Raw genomic sequence first — 15,410 nt, forward strand, 5'->3', positions numbered from 1 at the left:
ATGGCACCACATGAGGGACCAAGACCCTCGTGTTCACGTGCACCCACCTCACGTGCACCCACCTCACGTGCACCCACCTCACGTGCACGTAGTCGCCGTGCTTCTCGCAGACGGTATTCAGCTCCTGGTCGCCGGTATGCATCGCTTCCTCGCCGTCTTTCCTCTGCATCTCGCAGGACGCCTGGTGTACTTGAGTGGAGTGATGGTGACGATTTTATTCCTAATATTCCTCACTTTGACGATAAAGATGTAGGGATTACAAACCTTTTCCCTAATCAAGGTGAGGACATGGCTGAGATGGAATATTTTACAGCATTCTATGATGAACCACTCATGGAATACATTGTACACCAAACGAACCTGCATGCTGCTTACCTGATTGAGAGGGAAATCACTAGAATCCTCACGACTGCAGCGTTGGAAAAATACCACAGTTGCAGAAATGTATGTGTTTTTGGCACTTTGTTGATGAAGCACTGTCACAAACATGCAATAAGTGACTATTGGAGCAAGGACAAGACAATACCAACACCTTTATTCGGGAAATATATGTCACGAGACAGGTTTCAGATACTCCTCAGGTGTCTACATTTTGGAAGTGTTCAGGACCGAACACCTGATGATAGACTGTGGAGAGTGAGGCACTACATGAACGATGTTATTGGAAAATTCAGAGATTTTTACGTACCAGCACAGAAGCTGGTGGTTGATGAATCTCTCGTACTTTTCAAGGGACGTGTTCCATTCAAACAGTACATTCCCTCAAAACGAAACCGATTTGGCCTGAAATTTTTTGTTCTTTGTGATTATGAGACAGGATACGTGTTACACATGAATCTGTACTCGGCTAGTGATGTAGACATTCCCGGTAACGACGAACATGGATTCTCGGGGAGTGTAGTGAAGATCATCATGGCTCCGTGGATGTACAAGGGACACATTTTATACACGGATAATTACTATACAAGTCCCTTGCTAGCTCGGTTCTTGCTAGAAAATAGAACCGGATTGGTTGGTACAGTAAAGCCACAACGAAGGGAAATGCCTGTGTTTGACAACGACATTGCAGTTGGCGAGTGTCAGAGAAGGAAAAGTGATAACATTCTGTCAGTTCGGTGGAAAGACAAAAGAGAGGTGAACTTGTTGACAACAATTCATGATGGAACAATGGTGAACAGTGGGAAAGTGAGCCATAAAACAAACGCACCACTATATAAGCCAGACTGTGTTTTAGACTATAATATCAACATGCGGTTGATTGATAAATCAGACATGATGATTGGCACTGCAGAGTGTGTGCGGAAGACATGTAGGTGGATGAAAAAAGTGTTCTTCCATCTTGTGGACATGAGCATGCTGAACTGTTTCAACATGTACCTTGTGAGAACTGGACGTAAGCCCACTTTCCGTGACTTTGTATTTGATGCTGCAATACAGTTATTAGGAAAGTTTGCAAAAGATGTCCCAGGTATTCAGCGGCCCATCATAAACCCACTGTTGCAGCATGCTGGTACTCCACGCCTCGCTCACACTGAAGGCTTCCTAGCACACAGACTCAAGTATTTGCCACCAGCTGGGAAGCGTGCAATAGCCCAACGTGATTGCTTGGTGTGTAAAACAACGACACGTAGAGACAAGAAGCGGAAGCTTGTGCAAACATGGTGTGAAACGTGTGGTATCCCATTATGTGCTGTCGACTGCTTCAATGACTACCACAGTCTAGAAATCTTCTAAGTGTGCTTCAAAGTGTGTATAGCGTGTGCGAGTGTGTAAATATGTAAACATATAAGCAGATAGCGTGTGCGTGTGTGTAAATATATACAAATATAAGCAGAACATACAATATAATAGACTGTAATGACATTATATTGCCGTAATTGAAAACATTTGTGTGCGCCTGTGTATACTCAAATATGCAACAATTATTGATACAAAATATGTTCAAACAGTATTTGAAACACAATTAGTGAAAAAAATTGGATAAAATGCGCTTAGACATGTAAATAAATAGCGCGAAAATATATTTGTGGCAACTCTGGCTGTTTGAGGACCGCGCGCAACACCTCTGGGGCGTGTACTGCATGAGCGAACATGCAGATTGTGACGTCATCACTGAGCCATTCCGGCTCTATTGCAACAAAAGTAAGTACAATAGAATTTTTTTGTTATTTTTCCCGTGATCAACAGAATAGAACTTAACAGATTAGCAAAAAAAAAAAAAAAATTTTTTTTTTTTCAAAATGACATGCGCCTGTGGGGATGGCAGGATATTAGACCCCGAGCATGTTAAGGGTTAAACCCCGAGCATGTTAAGGGTTAAGAAATTTAAAGTTTCATTCTAGAATCATTGATCTGTCATATTGAATAACATATGTATGTATGCATATTGAATACATATTACAATGCTATGCTATACATAATTGGGATTACAGTGTCATTATCTTTGGGGAGGACATGAAAGAGAAAAACAATTTAAGTATGGGATTAATCCAAGTCTACGAGACCTTGGGGGAGGGGAGGGAGTGTTTGAAGTCCTCCTCTCATTGTGCTTTCCATAACCTGGCAAGATTGAAATTGTCTTCCTATTGCATTCATTGGCAACACAATTTAATTTGCAGTAATTAAAATACTTAGAGCAAACATTTTAACCAATAACTTACAGCCACTCACACACACACTGAACATACCAGCAGCTGCCAATGTATAAAAACTTCCCAGTTCTTACCTTTACTACATCAATGTGGCCACGTGCACAGGCATACATGAGAGCTGTAGAGCCAAGTGATGATTGCGCATTAACATCAGTATTGTGGGCAATCAACAGCTTGACTATTTCGATATGTCCTGCATAGACCCCTTCTATCAAGGGGCTACAGTCCCCAGTGATGCCTCTATCATTCCACATTGGCATGCATTGCAAGAAGAACCTGCAAAAATATATTTAATGTTGATACTGGTTGTTAGCAAGCAAAACTTTGGCAGGATAATAAGACAGGAAAAAGCATGTTGAATATATGACATGTCCTATCTCATGGGGTCAGAAAACAAACCTTGAAAAAATAGAGGTAAATAATATAGCACAGTTATAATATTAAATGATGCATACTTAAACCATCACTCACCATTCATTAAATGATTAACAATATATAGCATCCAAAATAATATACTTAGGTGAGCAGACGTGAACAAAGACAACCTCATTAACCCTTAAATGGTGCAATGCATAGATATACGATGGGAGTAACTGTCACAGAATAGCGCACATCGTACATATACGATCAAGGGCCTCGTGCACAATTTAAATATCCCGTGGCTACACAGGGTTCACATCAACTTCCTCAGAGCTCTAGTAAACAGGTGTCATTTTTTTTTTAAATTGTGGGTAACATTCCTGGGTGAGAGCACCTCAGTACTGAGTGAGCAACTAAGGCTGACCCACGCAGCATGAGCTAACAGCACTGCTGTTCAGCTTGTGAACACAGCATCGCCTAAAAATGTCAGAATATATATATTATTCAGCGATGATAGGCTTACAGAAGACCTTTGACGGTGATAAAAATGACCAGGATTCTGATAATAGCACGATTGTGGTGATAATTAGCACTGTGCATAGTATGGTGGGAGTAGTAGTATTGGTAAGGGAGGTAGGTAGCATCATCTGCTGACTCTGTGTGGCAACCTGTTATAGTCTGAACTCACCATACAGCTTAGTGATACCTGCTTGATACCTGCTTGATGGGGTTCTGAGAGTTCTTTTATTCCCCAAGCCCGGCCCGAGGCCAGGCTTGACTTGTGAGAGTTTGGTCCACCAGGTTGTTACTTGGAGCGGCCCGCAGGCCCACATACCCACCACAGCCCAGTTGGTCCAGCACTCCTTGGAGGAAACAATCTAGTTTCCTCTTGAAGATGTCCACAGTTGTCCTGGCAATATTTCTTACGCTTGCTGGGAGGACGTTGAACAACCGCAGACCTCTGATGTTTATACAGTGTTCTCTGATTGTGCCTATGGCACCTCTGCTCTTCACTGGTTCTATTCTACATTTTCTTCCGTATCGTTCACTCTAGTATGTTGTTATTTTACTGTGTAGATTTGGGACCTAACCCTCCAGTATTTTCCATGTGTATATTATTTGGTATCTCTCTCGTCTCCTTTCTAGTGAGTACATTTGGAGAGCTTTGAGACGATCCCAATAATTTAGGTGCTTTATTGCATTTATGCGTGCCGTATATGTTCTCTGTATTCCCTCTATTTCAGCAATCACTCCTGCTCTGAAGAATGAAGTGAGTACTGAGCAGTACTCAAGACGGGACAACACAAGTGATTTGAAGAGTACAACCATTGTGATGGGATCATTGGATTTGAAAGTTCTCGTAATCCATCCTATCATTTTTCTGGCTGCTGCAATATTTGCTTGGTTATGCTCCCTAAACGTTAGGTCGTCAGACATCATTATTCCCAAATCCTTGACATGCTGTTTTCCTACTATGGGCAGATTCGATCGTGTTTTGTACCATGTATTATGTCTCGGATCCTCATTTTTGCTGTACCTGAGTACCTAGAATTTATCACTGTTAAACATCAAGTTATTTTCTGCTGCCCAATCGAAAACTTTGCTGATATCTGCTTGTAGTTTATCAATGTCTTCCTCAGAGGTAATTTTCATGCTGATTTTCGCGTCATATGCAAAGGATGACACGAAGCTGTGACTTGTATTTTTGTCTATATCTGATATGAGAATAAGGAAAAGCAGTGGTGCAAGGACTGTACCTTGAGGTACAGAGCTTTTAACTGAGCTTGGGCTCTATTTTATTTAAGATATGGGCACCACACAACAGCTGCACATTCTAGCTTTGGCCTATCAAAAGTCATGAACAATTTCTTTAGTATATCGCCATCCATGTATTTAAATGCAATTCTGAAGTTAGAAAGCATAGCATAGGCTTTAAAGATTTCTCACATAATATATAGGTTGTGTGGGGTCTATGTTCTCCTATTCCACATTCCATAATATGGCATTTATTAACATTAAATTCCATTTGCCAAGTGGTGCTCCATATACTTATTTTGTCCATATACACAAAAATGCCTCTTGAAGGGCATGACAATCATCTAAGTTTCTTATCCTTCCTATTATCTTAGCATCATCAGCAAACATGTTCATATAATTCTGTATACCAACTGGTAGATCATTTATGTAGACAATAAACATCACTGGTGCAAGAACTGAACCCAGTGGTACTCCACTTGTGACATTTCTCCAGTCCGATACATTGCCACTGATTACTGCCCTCATTTTTCCATCAGTCAGAAAATTTTTCATCCATGATAGAAGCTTACCTGTCACCCCTCCAATATTTTCCAGTTACCAGAACAACCTCTTATGTGGAACTCTGTCAAAAGCCTTTTTTAGGTCCAGATAGATGCAGTCAACCCAACCATCTCTTTCCGGTAAAATCTCTGTGGCTCGATCATAGAAACTGAGTAAATTCGATACACAGGATCTTCCAGATCAAAAACCATACTGTCTGTCTGATATTATATCATTTCTCTCCAGGTGTTCTACCCATTTAGTTTTGATTAGTTTTTCCAATACTTTCACTATTACACTTGTCAATGATACCGGTCTATAATTGAGGGGGTCTTCCCTGCTGCCACTTTTTTAGATTGAAACTATGTTAGCCTGTTTCCACACGTCTGCTACGATTCCTGTTCACAGGGATGCCTGAAAGATCAAGTGAAGTGGAATGCTGAGCTCAGATGCACATTCTCTTAGAAACTATGGTGAAACTCCATCTGGGCCAACTACTTTGTTCTTACTGTTCTTACTGTCCTTTAGCAATGTTCCACTTCATCTCTAGACACGTCTATACGCTGTATGTTGTTCTCTGGAATTTGAGATCTTCAGAGAACCAGATACGATAAGAATTGTATCTATCGTATCTGGTTTTCTGAAGATTTCATTTTGTACAAACACACTTTGGAACTTTTCGTTTAATGTTTCACACATTTCCTGTTCATTTTCTGTGAATCTGTTTCCCATTTTCAACCTCTGGATATTATTCTTTACCTGCAATTTGTTTTTTATGAATTTGAAGAATAGGCCCGGTTCTGTTTTACATTTATCCGCTATCCCTTTTTCAAAATTTCTTTCTGCCTCTCTCCTTACTGCTGTATAGTTGTTTCTCACATCTTTGTATCGCTGGTATGTTTGGGGGTTTGGCCTCTTCCTATACTGATTCCGTTTTTGTTTTTTTGTTTTTGGTCTCTGGCCCTCTCGCAATTTTTGTTGAACCAATCCTGTTTTCTGGCCCTGCATCTCTGTTGACCAGACCACACACTAGAAAGTGAAGGGACGATGACATTTCGGTCCGTTCTGGACCATTCTCAAGTCGATCTTGAGAATGGTACAGGACGGACCGAAACGTCGTCATCCCTGCACCTTCTAGTGTGTGGTCTGGTCAACATACTTTAGCCACATTATTGTGACTCATCGCCTGCTTCTGCATCTCTGTTTTGGTATAAATTTTTTGTGCCTTTATCATATATTTCACAAAACTTGACATACATCTCATTCACTTCCTTGCCTAGACCTGGGGTCTAAATGTAAATGGGTCCCAGTAGTACAGTCTGGTCAGTTCTCGAGGCACAATTGAAAATACTAGGTTTGAATCCAGGGTGGGACATTTCCTTTCACCCAATACTCCTGTTCACCTAGCAATAAGCAAGTACTCATGAGTTAGTCAGCTTGTGGGATTGCATCCTGGACAGTCAGTAACTACCTCGCAGGAATATCCCCCCCCCCCCCCAAAAAAAAAAAAAAAAAAAAAAAAAAAAAAAAAAAAAAAAAAAAAAAAAAAAAGGAGTAATTACCTTGAGGGGGAGGGGGCCTCAATATAAGACAAACGTACATGAATACTGTTACAACCCTGGGTTCCTCAGTGGAAACTAGAGGTCAAATTGAGCTCTAAATAATTTACTTTACATTATTCGGTGCACTTGTTGATGCGCGTTCCTATCTTCCTTGCCAGACGTAAGACGAATCTTGTTCGCACAGAGCATTCAGACTCTTGAGCTTGTTGTGGATTTAGTATAACAGTGAAGTAATTATTAACTATCCTTAGAACTTGTAAAGTAAACAGTATTGTACGTCGGTGAAGATTTGAAATGTGTATAAGCTGCACAATCGATTAGGGTCTTCCCGGCAACCACAACAACTCGGGAGCTCGGCGACTGGTCGCTGGCTCCTCCTCCTCTGGTCTGGCGGTGTGGTGTAAAGATCTCCCTGTGGGGCTCTGCCTTGATTCTCCTCCTCCTCCTCACTTTCCCTTACCTTAAGTTCCTGTAACTACAAAGTTAAGTACCTTTATGTGTAACCATGCTAACTGCTAGGCTTGGCAGACTTGTGTAGATATGTAGTACTGTATAAACCAGTGTTTTGGGTATCCCTAAGTGTTGTGTTGTGATAGGGTCCCACGTGATCCTCATTACCCCAAGCTGCCTCAAGCTTTCAAGTTCTTCACTAGTAGACTTTACCCTAGCTTGTTCTAATTGTAAAACCTGCCTAAGTGGACCAAGGCTTTTAAAGTAAGAGAGTGTGGTAGTTATTGTTATTTTCTTTAATGTATATGGGGGTGTCATTAGGAGGGTTTAATAAGTTAGTTTTTGGGGTGTATCCATTACTCCTGTTGTAGTGGCGTAGATGACTGTATCCCAAACAACGGATCTGTTCTAAAACCTTAAAGCATAAACAGGAACCTATGTTCCTTGGGGGGCCGGGCCTATCAGAGTTAGTGGCACAAGCCACTAACTCTGATAGATCTTGATTCTAACTGCTGGCCCTTCTCCATAATACTCAATACCCCCCATAACAGCTCTTAAATTTATAACACATACACTCTGGCTTCCTGTCCCCCCCCAACAATTATATAAAAAAATGGATGCATACCTGGAGCATACCAGGTATGATGGTATGCTCCAACATATGCTTGTATATATGATGATCCAGTCCTATACAAACATGAAAGAAATGATGTTTAAGTAACTTACTTGTGCTATTTCGTAATATCCTAGAGAGCAAACAAGAGCCAGTAGGCTATCTCCCTCTTCTGTGGTCTCATGAACAGACCCGCCTTCATCAAGTAGCCTGCGAACAGTTAGTACATCCCTGTCCATGCAAGCCTCCACCAAGGTGCGCTGCCTATCCCCCGGTGTACTGCTGTTGTCTCCCACTGTGGCTGCTGCTGCACCACCTACTGTTTCTAGGACCATATGCGTCAAGGCAGCTGCAGCTACGTCCAGTGAACAAGAATCACTGGAGGTCAGATGACAAAGTACTTCCAGATCTGAGGATGAAGAAACTATATAAAGTATTTATATATATATATATATATATATATATATATATATATATATATATATATATATATATATAAATATATGTATATATATATATATATATATATATATATATATATATATATATATATAAAATATATATATATATATAAAATATATATATATATATATATATATATTTTATATTTATTTTATATATATATATATATATATATAATACATAAATATATATATATATATATATATATATATATATATATATATATATATATATTTATGTATTATATATATATATATATATATATATATATATATATATATATATATATATATATATATATATATATATATATATATATATATATATATATATATATATATATATATATATATATATTTATGTATTATATATATATATATATATATATATATATATATATATATATATAAAATATATATATATATATATATATATATTTTATATATATATATATATATATATATATATATATATATATATATATATATATATATATAATACATAAATATATATATATATATATATATATATACACACACGTATGTATATATGTCGTACCTAGTAGCCAGAACACACTTCTCGGCCTACTATGTAAGGCCCGATTTGCCTAATAAGCCAAGTTTTTATGAATTAATTGTTTTTCGACTACCTAACCTTCCTAACCTAACTTTTTCGGCCACCTAACCTAACCTATTAAGATAGGTTAGGTAGGGTTGGTTAGGTTCGGTCATATATCTACATTAATTTTAACTCCAATAAAAAAAAATTGACCTCATTCATATTGAAATGGGTAGCTTTACCATTTCAGAAGAAAAAAATGAGAAAATATATTATTTCAGGAAAACTTGGCTTATTAGGCAAATCGGGCCTTGCATAGTAGGCTGAGAAGTGCGTTCTGGCTACTAGGTACGACATACATACATACATACATATATATATATATATATATATATATATATATATATATATATATATATATATTATTAAATATGACCGAAAAAGTAAGATTAATAATTCTAACACGAATTTTCTCAATCTTTCGTACATTACGCTTCACTGTTGGAGGTAAATCAAAAATCACTTCTCCAAAATTCATTTTTATTTCTAGTCTGACGCGACACGGGCGCGTTTCGTAAAACTTATTACATTTTCAAAGACTTCACAAATACACAACTGATTAGAACTTACGTATCTCTGATTTTATATCTACATTTGAGTGAGGTGGGAGGGGTGATGTGGCATTAACACAAGACAGAACAAGAGGGGATATTAATAGGGTATTAAAAGTATCAACACAAGACAGAACAGAAACAATGGGTATTGAATAGAAGTGTTTGTAGAAAGCCTATTGGTCCATATTTCTTGATGCTTCTATATTGGAGCGGAGTCTTGAGGTGGGTAGAATATAGTTGTGCAATAATTGGCTGTTGATTGCTGGTGTTGACTTCTTGATGTGTAGTGCCTCGCAAACGTCAAGCCGCCTGCTATCGCTGTATCTATCGATGATTTCTGTGTTGTTTACTAGGATTTCTCTGGCGATGGTTTGGTTATGGGAAGAGATTATATGTTCCTTAATGGAGCCCTGTTGCTTTTGCATCGTTAAACGCCTAGAAAGAGATGTTGTTGTCTTGCCTATATACTGGGTTTTTTGGAGCTTACAGTCCCCAAGTGGGCATTTGAAGGCATAGACGACGTTAGTCTCTTTTAAAGCGTTCTGTTTTGTGTCTGGAGAGTTTCTCATGAGTAGGCTGGCCGTTTTTCTGGTTTTATAGTAAATCGTCAGTTGTATCCTCTGATTTTTGTCTGTAGGGATAACGTTTCTATTAACAATATCTTTCAGGACCCTTTCCTCCGTTTTATGAGCTGTGGAAAAGAAGTTCCTGTAAAATAGTCTAATAGGGGGTATAGGTGTTGTGTTAGTTGTCTCTTCAGAGGTTGCATGGCTTTTCACTTTCCTTCTTACGATGTCTTCGATGAAACCATTGGAGAAGCCGTTATTGACTAGGACCTGCCTTACCCTACAGAGTTCTTCGTCGACTTGCTTCCATTCTGAGCTGTGGCTGAGAGCACGGTCGACGTATGCGTTAACAACACTCCTCTTGTACCTGTCAGGGCAGTCGCTGTTGGCATTTAGGCACATTCCTATGTTTGTTTCCTTAGTGTAGACTGCAGTGTGGAAACCTCCGCCCTTTTCCATGACTGTTACATCTAGAAAAGGCAGCTTCCCATCCTTTTCCGTCTCTTAAGTGAAACGCAGCACGGAACTCTGCTCAAATGCCTCCTTCAGCTCCTGCAGATGTCTGACATCAGGTACCTGTGTAAAAATGTCGTCAACATACCTGCAGTATATGGCCGGTTTCAAGTTCATGTCGACTAAGACTTTTTGCTCGATGGTACCCATGTAGAAGTTTGCAAACAGGACACCTAGGGGAGAACCCATGGCGACCCCATCTACTTGCTTATACATGTGCCCATCCAGGCTCAAGAAGGGTGCCTCTTTAGTACAAGCTTGGAGTAGTTTCCTCAGAATACTTTCTGGCATGTCAAGAGGAGTACAGGCTGGATCACAATACACTCTGTCGGCTATCATTCCGATTGTCTCGTCCACAGGTACGTTGGTAAACAGCGATTCTACGTCCAACGAGGCTCTTATCCCTGTGGCCCGTGTGCCCCGCAGTAAGTCCACAAATTCCTTTGGAGACTTCAGGCTGAAGGCGCAAGGAACATAAGGAGTCAGCAGGCCGTTGAGTCGCTTCGCCAGTCTGTACGTGGGTGTGGGTATCTGGCTAATGATTGGCCGAAGTGGGTTTCCAGGCTTGTGTGTCTTGACATTTCCATACGCATATCCAGGTTCATATTCCCCAATGATCTTTGGCAGGTGGAGTCCGGATTTCTTGGCGTTCACAGTTTCGATCAGTTTGTTGACCTTTGCTTTCAATTCGGCTGTAGTGTCCTTCGTTACCCTTTGGAACTTAGTTTGGTCAGAGAGTATGAGGTTCATTTTCGCCAGATACTCGTCTTTTTTTAAGAATGACGTATATTGGCGACTTGTCGCCTCTCCTGACAACTATCTCCTTGTTATCACGAAGGCCCTTAGCTGCCGCTTTGAGCTCGGGGGACAGTATGGTGCTTCTGTAGTTGCCTCGATTCTTTCCTCCTTCCGCAATAAGTTCTGCTTGTAAGGTATCTTTGGTGGTGACCTCCTTTTGTGCTTCGAGGTCGAATATGTCGTCCAACAGAATCTCCAACTCCACTTTCCGGGCCATCTCACTCGGTCTGGACATAATGTGACAGTTTATACCCAGATTTAGGAGTGACTTGGTCCTCAGTGAGGTTGATTCCTGCAAGGTTCAGGAAGCCATCTCTTGGTCGTGGAATTGCCATAGGTCCTCCATATAACGTTGTTAGTTTCTTGATTATCCTTGTTTCAGTGCTGAGGTGATGTCGGTCTTAAGGAGGCATTTGAGCAGAATTCTGTGTTGCGTTTCACTTACGAGATGGAGAAGGATGGGAAGCTGCCCTTTCTAGATGTAACAGTCATGGAAATGAGCGGAGTTTTCCACACTGCAGTCTACACTAAGGAAACATAGGAATGTGCCTGAATGCCAACAGTGACTGCCCGGACAGGTACAAGAGGAGTGTTGTTAACGCTTATGTCGACCGTGCCCTCAGCCACAGCTCAGAATGGAAGCAAGTCGACGAAGAACTCTGTAGGGTAAGGCAGGTCCTAGTCAACAACGGTTTCTCCAATGGTTTTGTGGAAGACATCATAAGAAGGAAAGTGAAACGCCATGCAACCTCTGAAGAGACAACTAACACAACACCTATACCCCCTATTAGACTACAGGCATACCTCAGAATACGAGTTTAATCCGTTCCTGGAGACGCCTCGCCTTCCGAAAACTCGCATTCCGAAGTTAATTTCCCCATAAGAAATAAAGGGAAATGAATTAATCCGTTCCTGACTACCCCAAAAACCCCACATCAAACTAAATTTTTATACCTAATTTACCTAATTCATCTAAATAAACCTACAAAACTGTGTTCCAGTTATTACTTACCTTGCTGTCGAGTGCTGTAGGCGTATGGAAGATGGTGAGGAGGGGGGAGGAGGAGAGGAGTTACTGTTTGGAAGGGGAGTCCCCTTCCATAATCACATCACATAACCCCATGCCTTGTAACACTATGGATACCACTTCTCTTTCTAAATTTTTCAAACCAGCCCCTGCTTGCCTTAAACTCTTTCTTATCTGCATCACTCGTTGCAGGGGTATTCTTTAGAAGGTCTTCGTGCAACACCCTGGCTTTCTCACAAATAATGGCCTCCGAAACACTATCACCCCTCAACTCCTTGTCGTGTATCCAAATTAATAACAACTTTTCCACTTCTTCAAGTATTTGTGGTCTTTGTGCCGTTAATGTTCTTACTCCTTTTGCCACTTTAGCACCCATAATCTTATTTTTCTTCTTAAGTATAGTGCATATTGTTGATGTGGCTTTGTTGTACTGCCTACAAAGTTCAACAACACGTGTACCGTTCTCATGCTTCCGAATGATCTCTTGTTTCTCCTCTATTGTCATCCTCACATGAGCTTTCTGGCCTTTATCCTTACCACTGGCTTTCTTGGGACCCATGGTGAGATATATAATAACAAATTGTATAGACAAATCACCAAAAATCCAACAAAACACTGAAAATCCGAGAGAAGAATTGATGTGGGGGTAGTCACTGAGCGCGAGACAATGGTAAACTGAGGGGCGGAGGGGCAACGATCGCCGAACCACCACGCGCTAGGTCGGCCTGTACGCGTATCAACAAACTCGCGTCCCAAAGTAACCCTCGCCTTCCGAGACAAATTTTTGGAGTAAATACTGCTCGCCTTCCGAAAACCTCGCATACAGGGACAATCGCATTCCGAGGTACCACTGTATTTTACAGGAACTTCTTTTCCACAGCCCATAAAACGGAAGAAAGGGTCCTGAAAGATATTGACAGTAGAAACGTTATCCCTACAGACAAAAATCAGAAGATACAACTGACGATTTACTATAAAACCAGAAAAACGGCCAGCCTACTCATGAGAAACTCTCCAGACACAAAGCAGAACGCTTTAAAAGAAACCAACGTCGTCTATGCCTTCAAATGCCCTCTTGGGGGCTGTAAGCCTCAAAAACCCCAGTATATAGGCAAGACAACAACATCTCTTTCCAGGCGTTTAACGATGCATAAGCAACAGGGCTCCATTGAGGAACATATAATCTCTTCCCAAAAACAAACCATCACCAGAGAAATCTTAGCAAACAACACAGAAATCATCGATAGATACAGCGATAGCAGGCGGCTAGACATCTGCGAGGCACTGCACATCGAGAAGTCAACACCAGCAATCAACAGCCAATTAATGCACAACTATATTCCACCCACTTCAAGACTCTGCTCCAATATAGAAGCATCAAGAAATATGGACCAATAGGCTTTCTACAATTACTTCCATTCAATACCCATTGTTTCGTGTTCTGTCTTGTGTTTGAATTTAATACCCATTGTTGAAAGTTTGTTTTCACCTCATCCACCTCCTTGAGGTTACCTTGAGGTGCTTCCGGGGCTCAGTGTCCCCGCGGCCCGGTCGTCGACCAGGCCTCCTGGTTGCTGGACTGATCAACCAGGCTGTTGGACGCGGCTGCTCACAGCCTGGTTGATCAGGTATCCTTTGGAGGTGCTTATCCAGTTCTCTCTTGAACACTGTGAGGGGTCGGCCAGTTATGCCCCTTATGTGTAGTGGAAGCGTGTTGAACAGTCTCGGGCCTCTGATGTTGATAGAGTTCTCTCTCAGAGTACCTGTTGCACCTCTGCTCTTCAACGGGGGTATTCTGCACAACCTCACCCAAATGTAGACATAAACTCGAAAATGTGCAAGCTCTATTCAGTTTCAGTTGCGTGTTTGTAAACTAAAGTCTTTGAAAATGTAATAAGTTTTACGAAAAGCGCTCAAGTGTCGCGTCTAGAAATAAAAAATGAATTTTGGAGAATTGATCTTTGAATTACCATCAACAGTGAAAAGAAACATAAGAGAGAAAATTTGTGTTAGAATTATTAATCTTACTTTTTCGGTCATATTTAATAATATATGTCTACAGGAAAGACTGCTACCAAAATATACTAATATATTATATATATATATATATATATATATATATATATATATATATATATATATATATATATATATATATATATGCGAACAAGCCTGAATGGTCCCCAGGACAATATGCAACTGAAAACTCACACCCCAGACGTGACTATGTCCGGTCGTGATGGTCAAGTGGATTAAGGCGTCTTGTACATACCAGTTGCGTTGCTCCTGGGAGTATGGGTTCGAGTCACTTCTGGGGTGTGAGTTTTCAGTTGCATATTGTCCTGGGGACCATTCAGGCTTGTTCGCATTTGTGTTCCTCACGTGTGCCCCAAAGAATGAGGTGATTTGGTAAAATGCTATGCCCAAGATTACTATCCGAGTGCCGGCGGTGGGGTGGTTCAAATAGCTTAGGCTATCACCTCATTATGTCCGGTCGTGATGGTCAAGTGGATTAAGGCGTCTTGTACATACCAGTTGCGTTGCTCCTGGGAGTATGGGTTCGAGTCACTTCTGGGGTGTGAGTTTTCAGTTGCATATTGTCCTGGGGACCATTCAGGCTTGTTCGCATTTGTGTTCCTCACGTGTGCCCCAAAGAATGAGGTGATTTGGTAAAATGCTATGCCCAAGATTACTATCCGAGTGCCGGCGGTGGGGTGGTTCAAATAGCTTAGGCTATCACCTCATTATGTCCGGTCGTGATGGTCAAGTGGATTAAGGCGTCTTGTACATACCAGTTGCGTTGCTCCTGGGAGTATGGGTTCGAGTCACTTCTGGGGTGTGAGTTTTCAGTTGCATATTGTCCTGGGGACCATTCAGGCTTGTTCGCATTTGTGTTCCTCACGTGTGCCCCAAAGAATGAGGTGATTTGGTAAAATGC

At 40.7% G+C, this 15,410-nt stretch overlaps 1 protein-coding gene across 1 annotated transcript in view; it reads right to left on the reverse strand.

The window, feature by feature from the left end:
- The window catches only part of LOC123746739 (ankyrin repeat domain-containing protein 17), a 298,429-nt gene that overhangs the window by 240,375 nt on the left and 42,644 nt on the right, over positions 1-15,410 (reverse strand). Inside the window, 3 exon segments of the mRNA XM_069316838.1 lie at positions 2,726-2,896; positions 2,898-2,927; positions 8,048-8,343. Of these exon segments, the coding sequence (XP_069172939.1) occupies positions 2,726-2,896; positions 2,898-2,927; positions 8,048-8,343 (497 nt within the window).

Source organism: Procambarus clarkii, chromosome 85 (genome assembly GCF_040958095.1).
Source record: "Procambarus clarkii isolate CNS0578487 chromosome 85, FALCON_Pclarkii_2.0, whole genome shotgun sequence".
In the NCBI taxonomy this organism is placed as follows: Eukaryota; Metazoa; Arthropoda; class Malacostraca; order Decapoda; family Cambaridae; genus Procambarus; species Procambarus clarkii.